We start from the raw sequence: 15,548 nt of genomic DNA on the forward strand, positions 1-15,548 counted from the left end.
TTTTAATTACAATTATTCAATTAGCAAAGCTTTACAAATAAGGCGGCATCTCATTGGCCGATAAGGATCGACATAAACCGAATGCTAAATCCTGAGTGTCTTAACAAATACAAATAAAAACAGGACAAAATTTCGTTCGTTATCGTTTGCTCTGTTCCTTTCCCACAGTTCGTAGCTTGGCTCGCGGAAATTTTGTCCAGTTTATACGCAGCATTACAGCACTGCGTTTATGCAGTTTATGTAAATTAAGCTATAAAAAAATCATCCTGTAAAGTTTTTTGCTGTAATACATCTATTTTAAAACTTTAAAAAAATTGATCTGTCTGAGGATTGAATCTTCCTTCCCAGGGACCGGAGTCAACTGCGTTACCTACCTTGCCAGATGCCGATCGTGTAGGACTGACATTTATTTCGTATATTAACTGCTTTAATTTCGTCCGATTTCAGAGAAGTGCGAGAAGTATTACGAAAATTAAGTCGAATATGATCTCTTATTAGGGAAGGTTCCAGACAGGCCTATGAAATTGATTATGTGAGAAAGAATTTCGATATTTGATCACTTTGACTAGAAGTAAGAGAGAATTGAGCTTACTTCAGGCATACGGACACGTAACACGACATACTTCAGTTGATTTATATCTTCAGTGATCAGAGCACAAGGAGAAACATAAGTATTGCTGATTTATTGAAATCCTGTTAACAACGGGATAGTAAACTCTTAGGACATTCATAATGCATATATCGAAACACGTGTTAGTGCACCTGCGTTTGTTCTGATAGTACACAATGACGAAATATAAAAAAAATTATGAACACGTGTTCCGATAACCTCATAAGACAATCGTGTTTTGGCTTATGGACACATAACAACTCACACACAACACAACACAACACACTTCTATGGTACTTCAGTGTTAGCTAAGCAAATTTAAGAGATAATCAGAGTAACTAGCACGGTCGATCGATAAAGGATTTATCAATAATGTCGATAACTTCTCAACGTTCCCGAGCTCGATTGCAGACCGCCAACGAACAAATAACAGTTCACAACGACTTAGGACGGGTTGTTTCGGAGAATTTGAAGAATTCTTTAAATTTCAACGTTCATTTTCGGGTTACGTGAAAGTCCCAATGAAGTTATGTTATTATATCATTGTAGGCTAGCTGCTTGACAGAACTGAAATAGTAACAGAACTTGCAAATTAACTTTGAAATTTGAAGAATTGTTCAAATTCTCCGATACAACCCGTCCTTAGTATTCTTAATTTATTCGCCGTTAACTGTTGTTTGTAAGTTAGTGATTTGCAGTCGTGCTCGGTAACAATGAAAAGTTATCGACATCATTGATAAATCCTTTGTCGATCGACCGTGCACGTACCCAGAGCATAATACGCCGGACCAATAACTAACCACGACAATGAACACCCGTCTCCCCGCTTTGCACACCTCATCACCGCTCACCGAAGTCAGTAATAGTCGAAGGTAGAAACCTGCTGCTGCCGCTTGCTCCCCGCTGCATCATAAGCAATGTGGCGTTATCGATTTGAGGTTTCGCTTGGTCGGAGGTCACGCTATAGCGGCGGCGCGTCCTGTGTCCGCTGGGACTTGGCTTGTCTGTCTTGCCCAATCAGATAAATTCAACTAAATTCATTAGATACCTGTTCTATTAGCTGTTTCTTTTAATTAAATGGTATAAGGTTGTAGACATGGTGTATTTTAGCCCGCCATGAGAGGTACGTGTTTTCACGCTGGTCAGTTTTTATTACGTCTTTCTTGGATTCTACGAAATAAGTCGGGAAAGATTTTCAATAACACGAAAATTTGTAGCAGAGTTATCATGTCCATGAGGCTTACGGCCTGACAGGGGTCATGTTTTATTTTTACTGGGTACTAATTCTGGGTTTAAATTTTACACTACGCAACTGCAGTGCTTTTTATGTGAATACGTCACAAGAGGCTCAACTGCTACCATCGGTATGAAGCCAGTTGGGGTATATCGTTAGGCTGAATGTAGTAGGGAGGGAAAGAAGAGGAAGGAGCGGAATTACCTGTCTATTCAGATCTGGTCACCACATGGCTAAAGCCATTTCAACCAATGCTTCGATTCTGAATGGTGGTCGATACAGATAGTATCTTCCACTCTGGAACGTGCCGCAAATATACTATAAGTACATATATTATTTTTTGATTAATTCATCTTTAGACGACATAAATTAATTAAATATAATTTACTTGCACGCGCAGAGATTTAAAATCGCGACCTTCGAATTCGTAGTCGAGAACTCTAACCCTCAACCACGGAGACCGTTAAAAGGACTGCTAGGCGCTATTATTGATATTTTATGTCGAGTTTCTGGAGGTCAAGAAATCAATTTCCAGAAATACCGATTACCAAAATCGCGAAAGTCAAAATTCCTGAAATAATTTTGAAAAACCAAAATTTAATGTAATTAAAAAAAGAAATAAGAAAAAAGCTCATTAACCGCCCAATTTAAATATGACATATATGAAAAAAAAAATATTTACCCTAACCAAATCCTATCTAAAGGTGTATAGATAGAGTCAGTAGAGTCGTTCGAAGTATGGGCCACGCAAATCGGATCATTGTCCGATGTGAGATATCTCGGGCATCATTCGGTTACAAGCGCTCGCCGGGCACAGGACTCAGGCGATAACTTCAAAATGCCGACATGCACGCTGAGATATTATAAAAGTAGTATTGGAAAATATAGGGAAAGCAATAGTTTAACCTTTCACCGGTAAGTAGGATTTTACCATTACGTAGTCGTGTAAATTGATTTATTAATGTTAAAAACTCTTGGAGCATTTGCGCGGCTGCCGGTTACTTTGACTAGTTCGTTGAGTTTTTTCGCGGTCGGAAGGATTCAGGCGACATCGACAGCCGCCACAGCCCTTCCTACTTCCCGCACGGGAAAATATTTCACACTGATGTTGCAAGGAATGTAGACTCTATTTATATGTAACTCAATGATAATAACCAAGTTTAAGTTGCAACTAAATTTGAGAATATGGTTTTATGCCTTGCCTAAGATGTTACAAAAAATGTTTTTTTTTATTCTCATGGCATCAGGTTTCGGGAAAGTGACCCTTGGAATATTCGAGTCCAGGAACTTTATTGCAACACCGGTCAAGAAAATGTGCTCCAATTTCAAATCATTTTATCTCACTAACAAACGACCGTAGAGAGAACATCGTCGCACGAGATGTAGGTATTTTCCCACTATAACATAAATTGATAAGCAAGTAATATAAAATATGAGAAGTAAGGGGAGTGTGATTGAGTGCCACTATCAGTTTTACGAGGACTTGCAAAGGAAAGAGGTCACAGGGAGTGTCTGATAATAAATAATCCTCGATAACAATCCGCAAGACAGGACGTTTTACAAATTATTTTCGAAGTGACGAAATTTTTCGCAAAATTTCAGACCGTTACAAGATCGAAAGTAAAAAGGGAAATAATTATACCGAGTCAGAGGACATCTTGAGTTTATCACTTAACAAATACAAAAGATTGTCACTGAGGCAGTTTAATTGTGTATGTATTTTTATCATTCAAATGTAAAAGCCCCTAAAAGGGCGCTAATAAAGTAATAATATAAAACGAGGAATAATAATTTTCACTGATCTGGTAGGTTTTATGGCCCATTTGTGAATAATATTAAGTTATCATAGTTATATTATTCCAAAAGTTCTCCACCAATTGCTTTGAAATTTTAACACAATGTGGCATTCGAATACGCATGCGGTTATAAATAGTTGCAACATATTTAAATATTTAAGCAGAAAAAAAACAACGCATTTTTCGATTATTTTAAAAATAGCTTTAAAATTTTACTGCCAAGTATGTACACCATAACTAATATTGTATTTGGTGAAAAGGGCGATAGATCTTCGATAAATATCTCTTTGAAAGGGGGGCGGTGAGCAAGTAATACCAGAAAAGTCTACTAAATAATGTAACAAATAACTTCTGTCTGAGTGCGCGTTCTATTAAAACTGTCTGCATCTCTCCGAAAGAAGATTGAGTTAATTTAAGAAACAAGTGTTAATGGATTCTCTGCGGAGATCCCAATGACCGCAATCAGGACTAATGCACATTAAACTGCTGTGGGCCAGACCGCAGACATCCGGCGTTACCACTGTCCAGAAGGCACAACCCGAGCTTTAAAATGTACGTCAAAACTGAAAATGACCAAAACAAATCATACAGCATTCGTAGGAAATGTGGATTTTGTCTTATCACGAACAACGCAACAAGATTTATCAACATCTCACAAGTAATACAAAACACAAGGTTAAATTAAATTATAGGACAAGATTAGATTTACTGCCCGGCTCCAAATATCCTCCTATTTTTTCATGTTGAATATGTTGAAACGTGAGAAAATGGATTTGTCAGGCCCAAACAAGCGCGACTCCAAACCGTGTTCCATTCGTTTTAGTGAGGTGCGAGGTGCATTATCGATTTATATAAAGGAGAGTGTCTGTGTGTTTGTGGAGGACGCACGAGCGTGAGACCGCGTGGCGGGAACCGGGCGGGTGGCCTGGATTCGACTTTTATACAAATCTACAATTTTAGTTCGAAATTGATGAAATTTTGTACACTTGGCATAAAAACAAGAGGAACGTCATTTTCTACAAGAGAATTTCGGCAAACTCTGCGTGAAACCCGAGCAGCGCCAAGGAATTCAGCTAGTTGAACTAGAAAAAATATGGACGCATTGCGACTTTTTACAGTCAAATTGATTTCAAAGCTCTATAATTTATGAAGAATCACATTGTGACCTTAAGATAATTGCGTTAACCTGCAAAGTTCAATTCTTATGTCAATAATATACAACAGATATTGTTTTAATTTGTTGATGTAATTATTGGAACGTCAAAAACTTTGAAGATCTCTTTTGAGGGAGTTATTACGAGTAATTTTTGTATGCTCTTTATATTGGTATTTATGGGTTATCTTTAATTGATCCGTGTAACGTGCGTACAATAAACACGACAAGTACGCGTTACGCTCATCAATGACCGCATTCATTTTTCTTTAATGTAAATTTATAACGGCTAGACAATAATAAAGTAGATTTAAATGACTTCAGCCTCTCGCTTCGTCAAGACGTTTCGAAAATGCTCCGAGTACAAAGACTAGATTTTTCAGGAGTGATGATTTTATGCAATGGTGATCGATGACCATCATCTTCTAGTTATAGCCAGTTTCGGATGCACTATTGAATCTACAGGACATCATTCAATCTATGGTTACGCAAACTTAAATAATCTGAGTTACGTAACGCCACCATCTAAAATAATAAATACGTCATGGTAAAAGGTATATGAGTCATAGGATCGATTTAATTATCATACCTGTTTCATTCTGAAAGGAGTAGAGAATTCCGATGTATTTATCGTTTATAATAGTGGTGTTTAAACAAGGAGTACATATTTAAACGAAATTTTGGTTTATATTTTCCAAGCTATCTTTATCATATTTTAAATAAGTTCCTACTTATGTTCATATTGATGATGTATAAATGATTCGTATCATGTTTCAAACAAGTTCCTACTTATGTTCATATTGATGATGCATAAATGATTCGTATTACGTTATAAACAAGTTCCTAGTTATGTTCATATTGGTGCTGCATACATGATTATTTAATTATTCGTATCATATTTTAAACAAATTCCTACTTATGTTCATATTCATGCTGTGCACATGATTCGTATCATATTTTAAATAAGTTCCTACTTATGTTCATGACCCGCAATGAGTTTATTAACTCCTGGGAGTACGATGCTTTATATAATATACTATATTCTGTATTGTATACTTTTAATAAATAAAAAAAAAAAAAAAAAAAAATATTGATGCTGCGTAGATGATTCGTATCATATTTTAAACAAGTTCCTACTTAAGTTCATATCAATGCTGCATAAATGATTCGTATCATGTTTTAAACAAGTTCCTACTTATGTTCATATCAATGCTGCATACATGATTATTTAATTATTCGTATCATATTTTAAACAAATTCCTACTTATGTTCATATTCATGCTGTGTACATGATTCGTATCATACTTTAAATAAGTTCCTACTTATGTTCATATTGATGCTGCGTAGATGATTCGTATCATATTTTAAATAAGTTCCTACTTAAGTTCATATCAATGCTGCATAAATGATTTGTATCATGTTTTAAACAAGTTCCTACTTATGTTCATATCAATGCTGCATACATGATTATTTAATTATTCGTATCATATTTTAAACAAATTCCTACTTATGTTCATATTCATGCTGTGTACATGATTCGTATCATACTCCTACTTATGAACATAAGTCCTACTTATGTTCATATTGGCGCTGCATAGATGATTCGTATAATATTTTAAACAAGTTTCTACTTATGTTCATATTGATGCTGAATACGTGATTTTTATTTATTCATTTTATTATTCGTATCATATTTTAAATAAATTCTTACTTATGTTCATATTGATGCTGCATATATGATTTAACAGAAGTAGTTGACGATATGTCGACTATCCATATAAAACATTGCCTAGTAACACGAATTTTAATCGGAAATTCAAAGAAAATGGCTGCAGACGGAGCCGGACTGGAAATGAAGAGAATGACTTGCTGGTTATGGATTCTTTCGCTATCAACAGATTGGCGCATGCGCTGAGATGCATTTTTGTGAGCAGGGTGTAATTTTTTTGTTGTATGTGAATACTGCACAACCGTCTGGAGCCAGTGAGACTATGGCATTACCAATTGGGGTATGTTGTGAGGCTGAAGGTAGCGAGGAGGGGAAGAAGATGGGAAAGAGAATATGGGGAAACACCTGGCTATTCAGATCTGGTCACCAAACACAGCTATTATAAAGCCATTATATTTATTTATTAGATACTAAAAAATACAATTACAGAATCATGAAGATGTGACTGTCCCACTGGGAAGGTTTCCCGTTTCAGACAGTTAAATTGATAGGTTAAATACAATAAATTCGTAACATTAAAGAAATTATTTTTTATATAACTTAAATTCATAACATTGCGGAAATTACTTTCATGTTTACAATATAAGCATATAAATAATAAGGTACGCATCTAAATTTATTTCACCGTTTCTATGATGTACAATAAAATATGTGTAAGAATTATTATTTTAACTGATTTAAGTCAATTTATTATTTCAAGCAACGTTTCAATTCGTCATGGTGGTCTTACACCAGTTACTCGATACTACAGTTTATAGTACAGGAGAAACAAAGAGTGTAATAAAATGTTAATCTGTTGCTATTGGAGATCTAAAGATTCTTACTTACAATGATTGTTGAATTAATAATCGCATGATTGCGACAAAATCATAAAAGGAAATCGTTCGGAATTCTTCGAAAAACTATATAGTCATGTATATACAGGGTTTTCCAATAAGAGGTGTTATTTTGAATAGCCCGCTATTTCGGTAGATGTTACTTTTGAAGCTGTCATTTTTTGACATTTGACAAGTAGAAACTACGCCATTAATAAAAATGGAACGATACACGCTTCAACAACGCATTGAAATTATTAAAATTCCCTTGAGTGAATCAAATGCAAATCATTTTGAGTGATGAGGCCCATTTCCACCTCGGTGGCTTCGTCAACAAGCAAAAGTGTCGCATCCGAGGCTCGGAAAACCCAAGAGTGACTGTTGAAAAGCCTCTCTATCCTCAACGTGTGACTGTTTGGTGCGGTTTATGGTCCGGTGGAGTCATTGGACCTTACTTTTTCGAAAATGAGGCTGGAGCAACAGTTACGATGAATGGATTGCGCTATCGAGAGATGAAATGATTTTTTATAGCCGGAATTGGATGGTATTGATCTGGACAACGTTTACTTTCAACAAGACGGCGCTACGTGCCACACAAGCAACGAAACCATTGATAACACCTCTTATTGGAAAAACCTGTATTTCTTTAGTAAAATAACCGTCGGAAACTTGGTACGTGTATACCTCTGAAAAGAGAAATAGTGAGTTTACCTTTTTGGTTCAATTTATCGGCTGATCCGAAACATCTGTGGATTCTGGAAGAATATGGGTATTTATTACTTTGGTTGAAATCTCGACTTGTTTACTTCGACACAGATTTTTTTTTGTTAAACGTGAACGACCTTAATACGAATGAGAAGATCCAAAAGCTTGCATGACTGACGTAACGTGATTAATACGAGATAGAAAGGGAAGCTTGAATGGTTTGAGCATGCGCAGCGAATGGACAGAGAAAGAGGTATCAGTAGAATACACGACAATAATGGATCGAAAGGGGTCGGGCACGCTTCGGGAAGATATGGCACGATCAAGTGAACGGTGATGTTACAACGAAGCTCCCAGTGGCAGGACTATACAAAACAATTTTGTGTGAGCAGATCTGAATCTTCCACATCCCCTTCCACACCCATTTTTATTTCACAACATACCATATGGGGAATACCGTATTATAATAGTCCCAGAGGGAGGTCGTACGTGACCTCGTCATTCGACTTTTCATTTTGGTTTTCATAAAGACATGTGTATTTTAGGAAGATCGTCGATGACGTCAAATACGATCTCTCTCTACGGACTACTATATTGCCACTGACTCCGGATAATTGGGAGCAGTTGGGACTCACGTGCGGTATTTACATTTAAAAAAATATAATAAATAAACGAGATTCTTTCCTTTTAACACGTGGAGAAAATCTAGGATTATGTATTTACCTGATCCGGATCTTACCAGATACGAGTGCACTGTATTGATTGCAATGCGGTTCCGAAAATCTGAAGACGATACCAAAATAGGCGACACAAAGCAAGGTAAACCGGATCAGCAAATGAGAAATAAACACCATCATTGTACAACAAATCACCAATTCAATTGATATCTGTAATCGCCAATAAAGAGTCAATAAGGAAAACGAAAATACCGGTTTGAACAGTGACCGGTTTACTAACTAAAGTACCATTAAAATTATTTTGACAACAAATGATAAAGATAAGTACAAGTGTAATCAGCGAAGGTACTTACCTACCTTATTAATAGTAATAACAATAAAATTATTTCTAGTTATAGGCAATATTACTGCCAGCAATATCTTTCAATCAACTCTGATTTGGTGTAATTAGCTAATTGCAAGTACCTGCCTTTAAAATACATTCGAAACTGATGGCACGTGCTTAAAATCATAAGCCGTAGGGCATAGTGTAATGGCTTTTAAGTAATAGCTCAGCGGTAAGCGCATCTGCTCGGAAAGTAAAAAATTGCCGAATTCGTTAACGATTATTGCCGACAAATCACATGGAAAAAAGCTACAGTGAGTGATTTTTAAAAAATCAAATCTAAACTAAAAATTCCAGACAGAAAATTCGCGCACATTTCATGACGCCTGACTAAGACAGTTTTCTGCTTCGTACAGTAATACACTTGTTAACGATACACAGTGGGCTGAAAATCGCCTTTCATAGACATAGAGACTTGAATTTTCAAGGGTATTTTTTTTGGCTAGAAATGGATTCTGCTGATCATTACTATGCTATAAAATTTCATATGAAGCAATTGCGTGTACAAATGAAGGAGTCATCATTTTTTTAAGAAAAATTTGTATGGCACTGACATTAAAAATGAGGCTATCTCTGGAATCATAAGGTTGGCCATTCTATCCTTACACACAGATATACTACTATTTATTTGTATTTTTTTGACATACTTCGTATTGTGGCGCAACTTGAGATTTAAAAGAAAAAAATCCTCAATGTTGAAAAAAAAACTTTTTAATGTTGATGATTCATTTTAATGCTTAAATGCATCTTGTATGTTTTGTCTAGCTAACAATATTTTAACTCTGCAAGCCTACTCATATGTAAAGCATTTAAGCATTAAAATGAATCATCAACATTAAAAAGTTTTTTTTTCAACTTGAGGATTTAAAAAAAAAAATCGCAAGTTTTTTATTTTTTTATTTATTTATTTAACGCCCAGAGAGAGTTGCGCCACAATACGAAGTATGTCAAAAAATTACAAATAAATAGTAGTATATCTGTGTGTAAGGATAGAATGGCCAACCTTATGATTCCAGAGATAGCCTCATTTTTAATGTCAGTGCCATACAATTTTTTCTTAAAAAATTGATAACTCCTTCAATTGTACACGCAATTGCTTCGTGCGAAATTTTATAGCATAGTGATCAGCAGAATCCATTTCTAGCCAAAAAAAATACCCTTGATAATTCAAGTCTCTATGTCTATGAAAGGCGATTTTCAGCCCACTGTGCGATACAATGAAATCAATAGTAGTAGCGAGTACCAATGAGCTTTGGCGTATTGAGTACTTTAGAAACAGTGGTAAGAAGCAATCCCTTCTCCGATAAAAGGCCCGAACAAATCAGCCCCTTGTAGCCATTCCAGCAATTCTCTCACAACAAAAACGTTCATTCTAAAATCAACAAACCATACTTATTCACCATTTTGAAAGAACATTGGGCCTAATTGAATCAGTACTCTATATGTCATTTTACCAAAAAAACTCCTTATCCCTGCTCATGTTGTTTATTCATGAAATCGTTTTAGAAATATTTGAAACGGTGATATAATATGAATTATACGTTCGGCGATTTGCAAATTGGGCAACTTGCAATGGCAGACAGACATCGTCTTAAAAAAATCGACAGTAAAAACTGTATCTATAATCGAATAGTTAAAGAGATAGTAACCCAATGGTTCTCCACATGTGGAGAAAATCTTATTGAAAAAATAACATTAAAATAAGTATATATTTATTTCTGACTTTTCTAAAAAGAAAGAAACATATCTGAGTTACAAATAAACTGACAATATTTTAAAACCTTATACTGCCATCTTATAAAAGCGAAAAATGTTGCTTGTGGGATGATGGAGGCTAGCAGAGGATTGAAATCGTAATTGATCAATTAGAAAAGCACACACTAAACGTTGTAAATTAATTGTGTAGACATTTCACTTGAATCATTAAAATAACGATGTGGGATAGACCACACTTAATTAATACGTCATCACAATCCAACCACAAACTACTAACATAGTAGTTTATTGGGGCCTTACTCTTTTGTTCTATTATTCTTTTTGTTTGTTACATTTTTCATTAAGTGTTAAATAAATTTAAAAAAAAAACAAAAAATGTGAACTTGAATTTAATGATTGAATACGGTGGCTGCCTAGACATCTAGATTTTTTTAACCTATTTTTCTGGTGTGGGCCATCTTATAAATAAAATGCGCAACTCTACCCACGCCTCTATTTAAACGTCACATTTTTTACATTAGCTCCACACAGGAGGCCTTTAAGAAAAAAAATCCCTCAGGGCATATGTCATTTTTGGAGATGTTGTGTGGAAGGTGTTTTAAGGGAAAAGAAGGAGAGAAAGTTCTGGGAAGGAAAAGGTATAAGGGGTGGGTAGGAATCTGGGGTAAATATGTCCAGGAGTGACCGACGTATGAATCCATCGCTCCCATTGTGGTGCAAAGCGTTGGGTAGAAAGAAAGTCCGGCTGGAGAGGTCAAAGGTCCCCCTCAACCAGTCTCTCCCGATACGTCCCACCACGCGGTAGGTGGGTAAACAAATTCGCCGCCAAGACCTAGACAAACCTAACCCCATGAATCCGGGCACCCCGACTAAGTCACCAAACGTAGCAAACCACTTGGGTTGACCTATGGCAGGGGTGTTGGCTATCGAATAAATGGTTCTCTAGGCCATCCATCCATCCATCCATACACCCGCCTCCCAATTTTAGTAAAACCATTATATATTTTACACTTTATTGATTCTCTTGCAAGAGAACAGTAAGGAATAAGTTATAATATTAATAATTAACCAAATTGCATTTTGTTGCGGCAGTTTCGATAGCTGGATTTTCTTTTGCGCAAGTTTGAGAACATTTGACATGAAATGGCGAGTGGGTGAGTCACTCCAGCGATATTAAATACGTAGGTACTGCTCCGGAGAGTGACACACATTTGCTGATTATTTACCTCACAGAAACTAAGATACACCTACTTGTATGTATATACGTCACATGCATATTTTTATGGATATGGGTGACACATGGATTATTAACATTAAATATAAATAAATGTAAGGTTAGGTATGTACATTGTACGAGAGAGATCACCGAAAGGATTAATTTACTTTTTCTCCTGATGTACACAACGAAAACGGACAAAACTATTACTATTTCTACTCCAACTAAACAAATACTACGGGGCAATATAAATTTATAGATATTGTAACTTGAAACAGATGAAACCAAAACAATGTCAATGCATGCATTAACTGTCTTCAGAATAATTAGATTTTCGATAGATACTTGGACGTACACAAATCTAGAAGCATTTTAACTACAGTCTGGTGGGGAAACATTGGACATAGATACAATATTTGTACTAGAAACAGGTGCATGATATTTCACTTACGGAGCGCGTTCATCCATAACTTTAGGAATAACAGTCACCATAAGGTAATGTCATTAGAGCAGCATATCCACCTATCTGTGATGGAAAAATTGACAGCCGTCAGTTCATTTTGCGTAGGCTTATCAAAGACTTGGACATAATTGAGTTAAACTAAATAATGTTAACATATAAGTCGTCAGAGGCGGATAAAATGGCGATGTCAACGACGGTCTGCAAAATTGAAGCAAGTGCGATTTTTTTCGAAAAAATAAAGAGATGGTGCAAAGCTTGTTGATGTCAGAAGGAAGTTAAGTGAAATTGACGAGTATTTTCGGTTATTTATTAGAAAATCTACTCACCAATTCGATATTGACAGCTACACCACTACATCAACTCACCACTTTGTTCTGGAATCAGTTTAGCCAAACGAAGAACGCGATGGTGCAAAAAAATACATATCCGGTACCTACCGACGGATAAAGAGGAGGGTGAATTCCCAGAGTTAAATAAGTTTTTGTGTAATTTCCGAATTGTCATAATATACTATATGGGCCCCTCACGAAAAATTAGTGGAATAATCCTATCTTAGATGAGATGCCACGAGGGGATTGATTCTTGTTCGAATTAAAATAAATGTAACCATAACAAAACAAAGTACACTGCTTACCACTGATTGGATCAAAGAGTAACTTTTAGTAATGGTCTGAGTCGGCTTATCTTGTCTCATTCCCTACTAGAGTGCAACTTGACTGACGTAAATATCTCTCTTAGCGAGCTTAAAGATTACCTGATATATCGGACTATAGTCGATCAGAGTCAGATTGTCAAATATGTATTTGGAAAGTATTGTGTATAACTTCATTTTTATCTCTTCTCATGCTACACGAAAAAACACAATTTGTTTTATTTTATCGGTAAACGGTATTTTTTTACATTAGAAGTTCTCAAGAGGTAAAATTACAAAAGTTTTTTTTGCATGACAAATTAGAGTTTTATTTATTTGTTGACTTTATTGTAATGAATGTCAATTGTTTAATGGAATTCATGAACAGTGTTTATAGCTGTGGTACACTTAAAAATAAATGCTAAAATAAAAAATATTTCAACATAATAAATTATAGTGTATTTAGTATTTTTTTCAGTGTTAGGACTATTTTACTTTCTTTTTTCGTTTTTCGTTGTTCAAAGACCACTATCGTAAGGAAAAATACATTTATAATAACAAAAGGATAACCGCTGATACCTGCGCAGGTAGAGAATTTGTCGACATGAAGAATCTTATCTCCTTTCTTTACAGATATTTTTGAAGAAATGAGATTAGGGGACCTCCATAAAATATTATTTAATGACCTTGCAGTATTGAGCATTTACAAGCCATTACGACCAACAAACGATCAGCAAAAATTATGGTTTTTCCCGAACAATTATTTACCACTATGGACAATGCCCTGGCCTTCAAAATGCCTGGGAAATCCAAATCTCAGTACAAAATACAAATCATCAAAAGCACCAAAAACTCACAGTCAAAATGGTATGATCCATCCAAACACACTTTTAACAGGTATTGAAAAAATTCACGAATGTAAAAGATTGGAATAAATCTGATAGATAAAATAATGGTGTGCACTTGTGAATATGCGCTCTATTTTAATAATTTCGGTGGTGTGTCTCTGTGTCTATTGTCTATCTGTAATTTCGATTCAACGTCTACTATAGAACTAGGATATTATGCTTTGATGGATTTTATAAAATCAGAACTGATTTTTGGAACAATTCAGACAAAGTTAAAGTGGATACAAAATTATTTATTGAAGTAATTCATTATTAATACTCAATTTAAAATGTACATTTGCTTTGTTTAAATTGTTGACTTATATTAATCAACGGTGTTTATACGAAAGGCAAATTTCTGATTGTCTCTAAAATTTACAATATTTGATTTTGAAGGAAAGGAAAGACCCCGAGGCATATATATATAAGTAATAAATATATATATATTTTTTAATTACATTCAGCTTCAAAAATCCTACGATTATAATATCCCTATTTTTCACGGGTCTGCGTAAGTACAATATAATAGTATAAAACAATATAAAAGTACAATATAATAGTGTTTGCAAGAATTTAAATTTTGTAATTAACGGAGTTCTGAGTGAAGGTCTACGTGATTCTGTGCAAAGGAGGACAGATCGATTATCATCTTCGATGCACAGACGCAACGTGGGCATGCCGAGTCTGTTCTAAAAGTATTTTAATGGAGCCTGCTCTAAGGATATAGCAGCATTGATCCCTGGTGCACCGAAACTCGACGTGCGTGAAACTCAACAGACACGAGCGGAACACCCATTCACAGTTGATGTTTGATTCATGAAAATGGATCTTCTTTTGTGTACGTCGGCTCGTATGTGAAACAAGCTACCGGCATCTTTTTCCTTTTTATATGATCCAGGCCTCTTCAAAACCCGCATTAATAAGAACCTTCCTATATCCCATACCTTAACCCACCTCAAAACGCTGCCCAACATACACACATATAGGGGCACTCTTATAAGGTATAACTTAAAAAATGCATTATCTTGATTTAGGTACTCGCTGTTAGACTGTGAATTTAATTCAGTTAGACCAACTGCTACCTGAGCTTCCTGCCAATCGGTTATCGATCTCCTCACTGACGTCACTGATTTCCTCATATTGATTGCTAAGTTTTATTGAAAACAATTAAATTATTTCATCAATAATTAAAACGCATACACATTTACAATTTTCTATGAGCATTACATAGATAATAATAAAAATCAAATCTAGGCAGTGTATACTCTGGTTTAAAAAATCTCATATTTTATTTATTTATTTCAGGAAAACTCGTGGTTATAGCAAACCCTATTTTTGCAAAAGTAGAAAAGCAGTTGTCTTTCATTATTACCGAGTCAAAACCATCGGTTTACCGATTAAGTCAACCGATATAAATGAACAGTACACATACAGGATGGGGCAAATAATCACCCGATGTTCTTTTGCTGTATTTTTTTTGTGATAAACTTTGGTACTGCTTGTTATTCCGCGTTTTTGTAAACCGATTCAT

The 15,548-nt window shown here is 35.3% G+C and overlaps 1 protein-coding gene across 10 annotated transcripts in view; it reads right to left on the minus strand.

Annotated features, from left to right (window-relative positions):
• The window catches only part of Klc (kinesin light chain), a 126,205-nt gene extending 113,327 nt beyond the window's left edge, over window positions 1–12,878 (minus strand). For 9 of the 10 annotated variants that reach the window (XR_016303779.1, XM_089642647.1, XM_089642644.1 and 6 more), the window contains exons 1-2: window positions 12,826–12,867; window positions 12,488–12,562 (exon numbers count right to left, since the gene is read on the minus strand). Coding sequence is in view for 8 of the 10 variants with exons in the window: in XM_089642647.1 (XP_089498773.1) it covers window positions 12,488–12,528 (41 nt within the window). In the remaining 2 variants the exon portion in view is untranslated. Of the gene's footprint in view, window positions 1–12,487; window positions 12,563–12,825 lie in introns of all 10 variants that reach the window. The other variant, XM_089642643.1, reaches the window with a different exon arrangement.
• Window positions 12,879–15,548: the final 2,670 nt, after the last annotated feature.

Source organism: Hesperophylax consimilis, chromosome 18 (genome assembly GCF_061612785.1).
Source record: "Hesperophylax consimilis isolate HC1 chromosome 18, BYU_Hcon_1.0, whole genome shotgun sequence".
Taxonomy (NCBI): domain Eukaryota; kingdom Metazoa; phylum Arthropoda; class Insecta; order Trichoptera; family Limnephilidae; genus Hesperophylax; species Hesperophylax consimilis.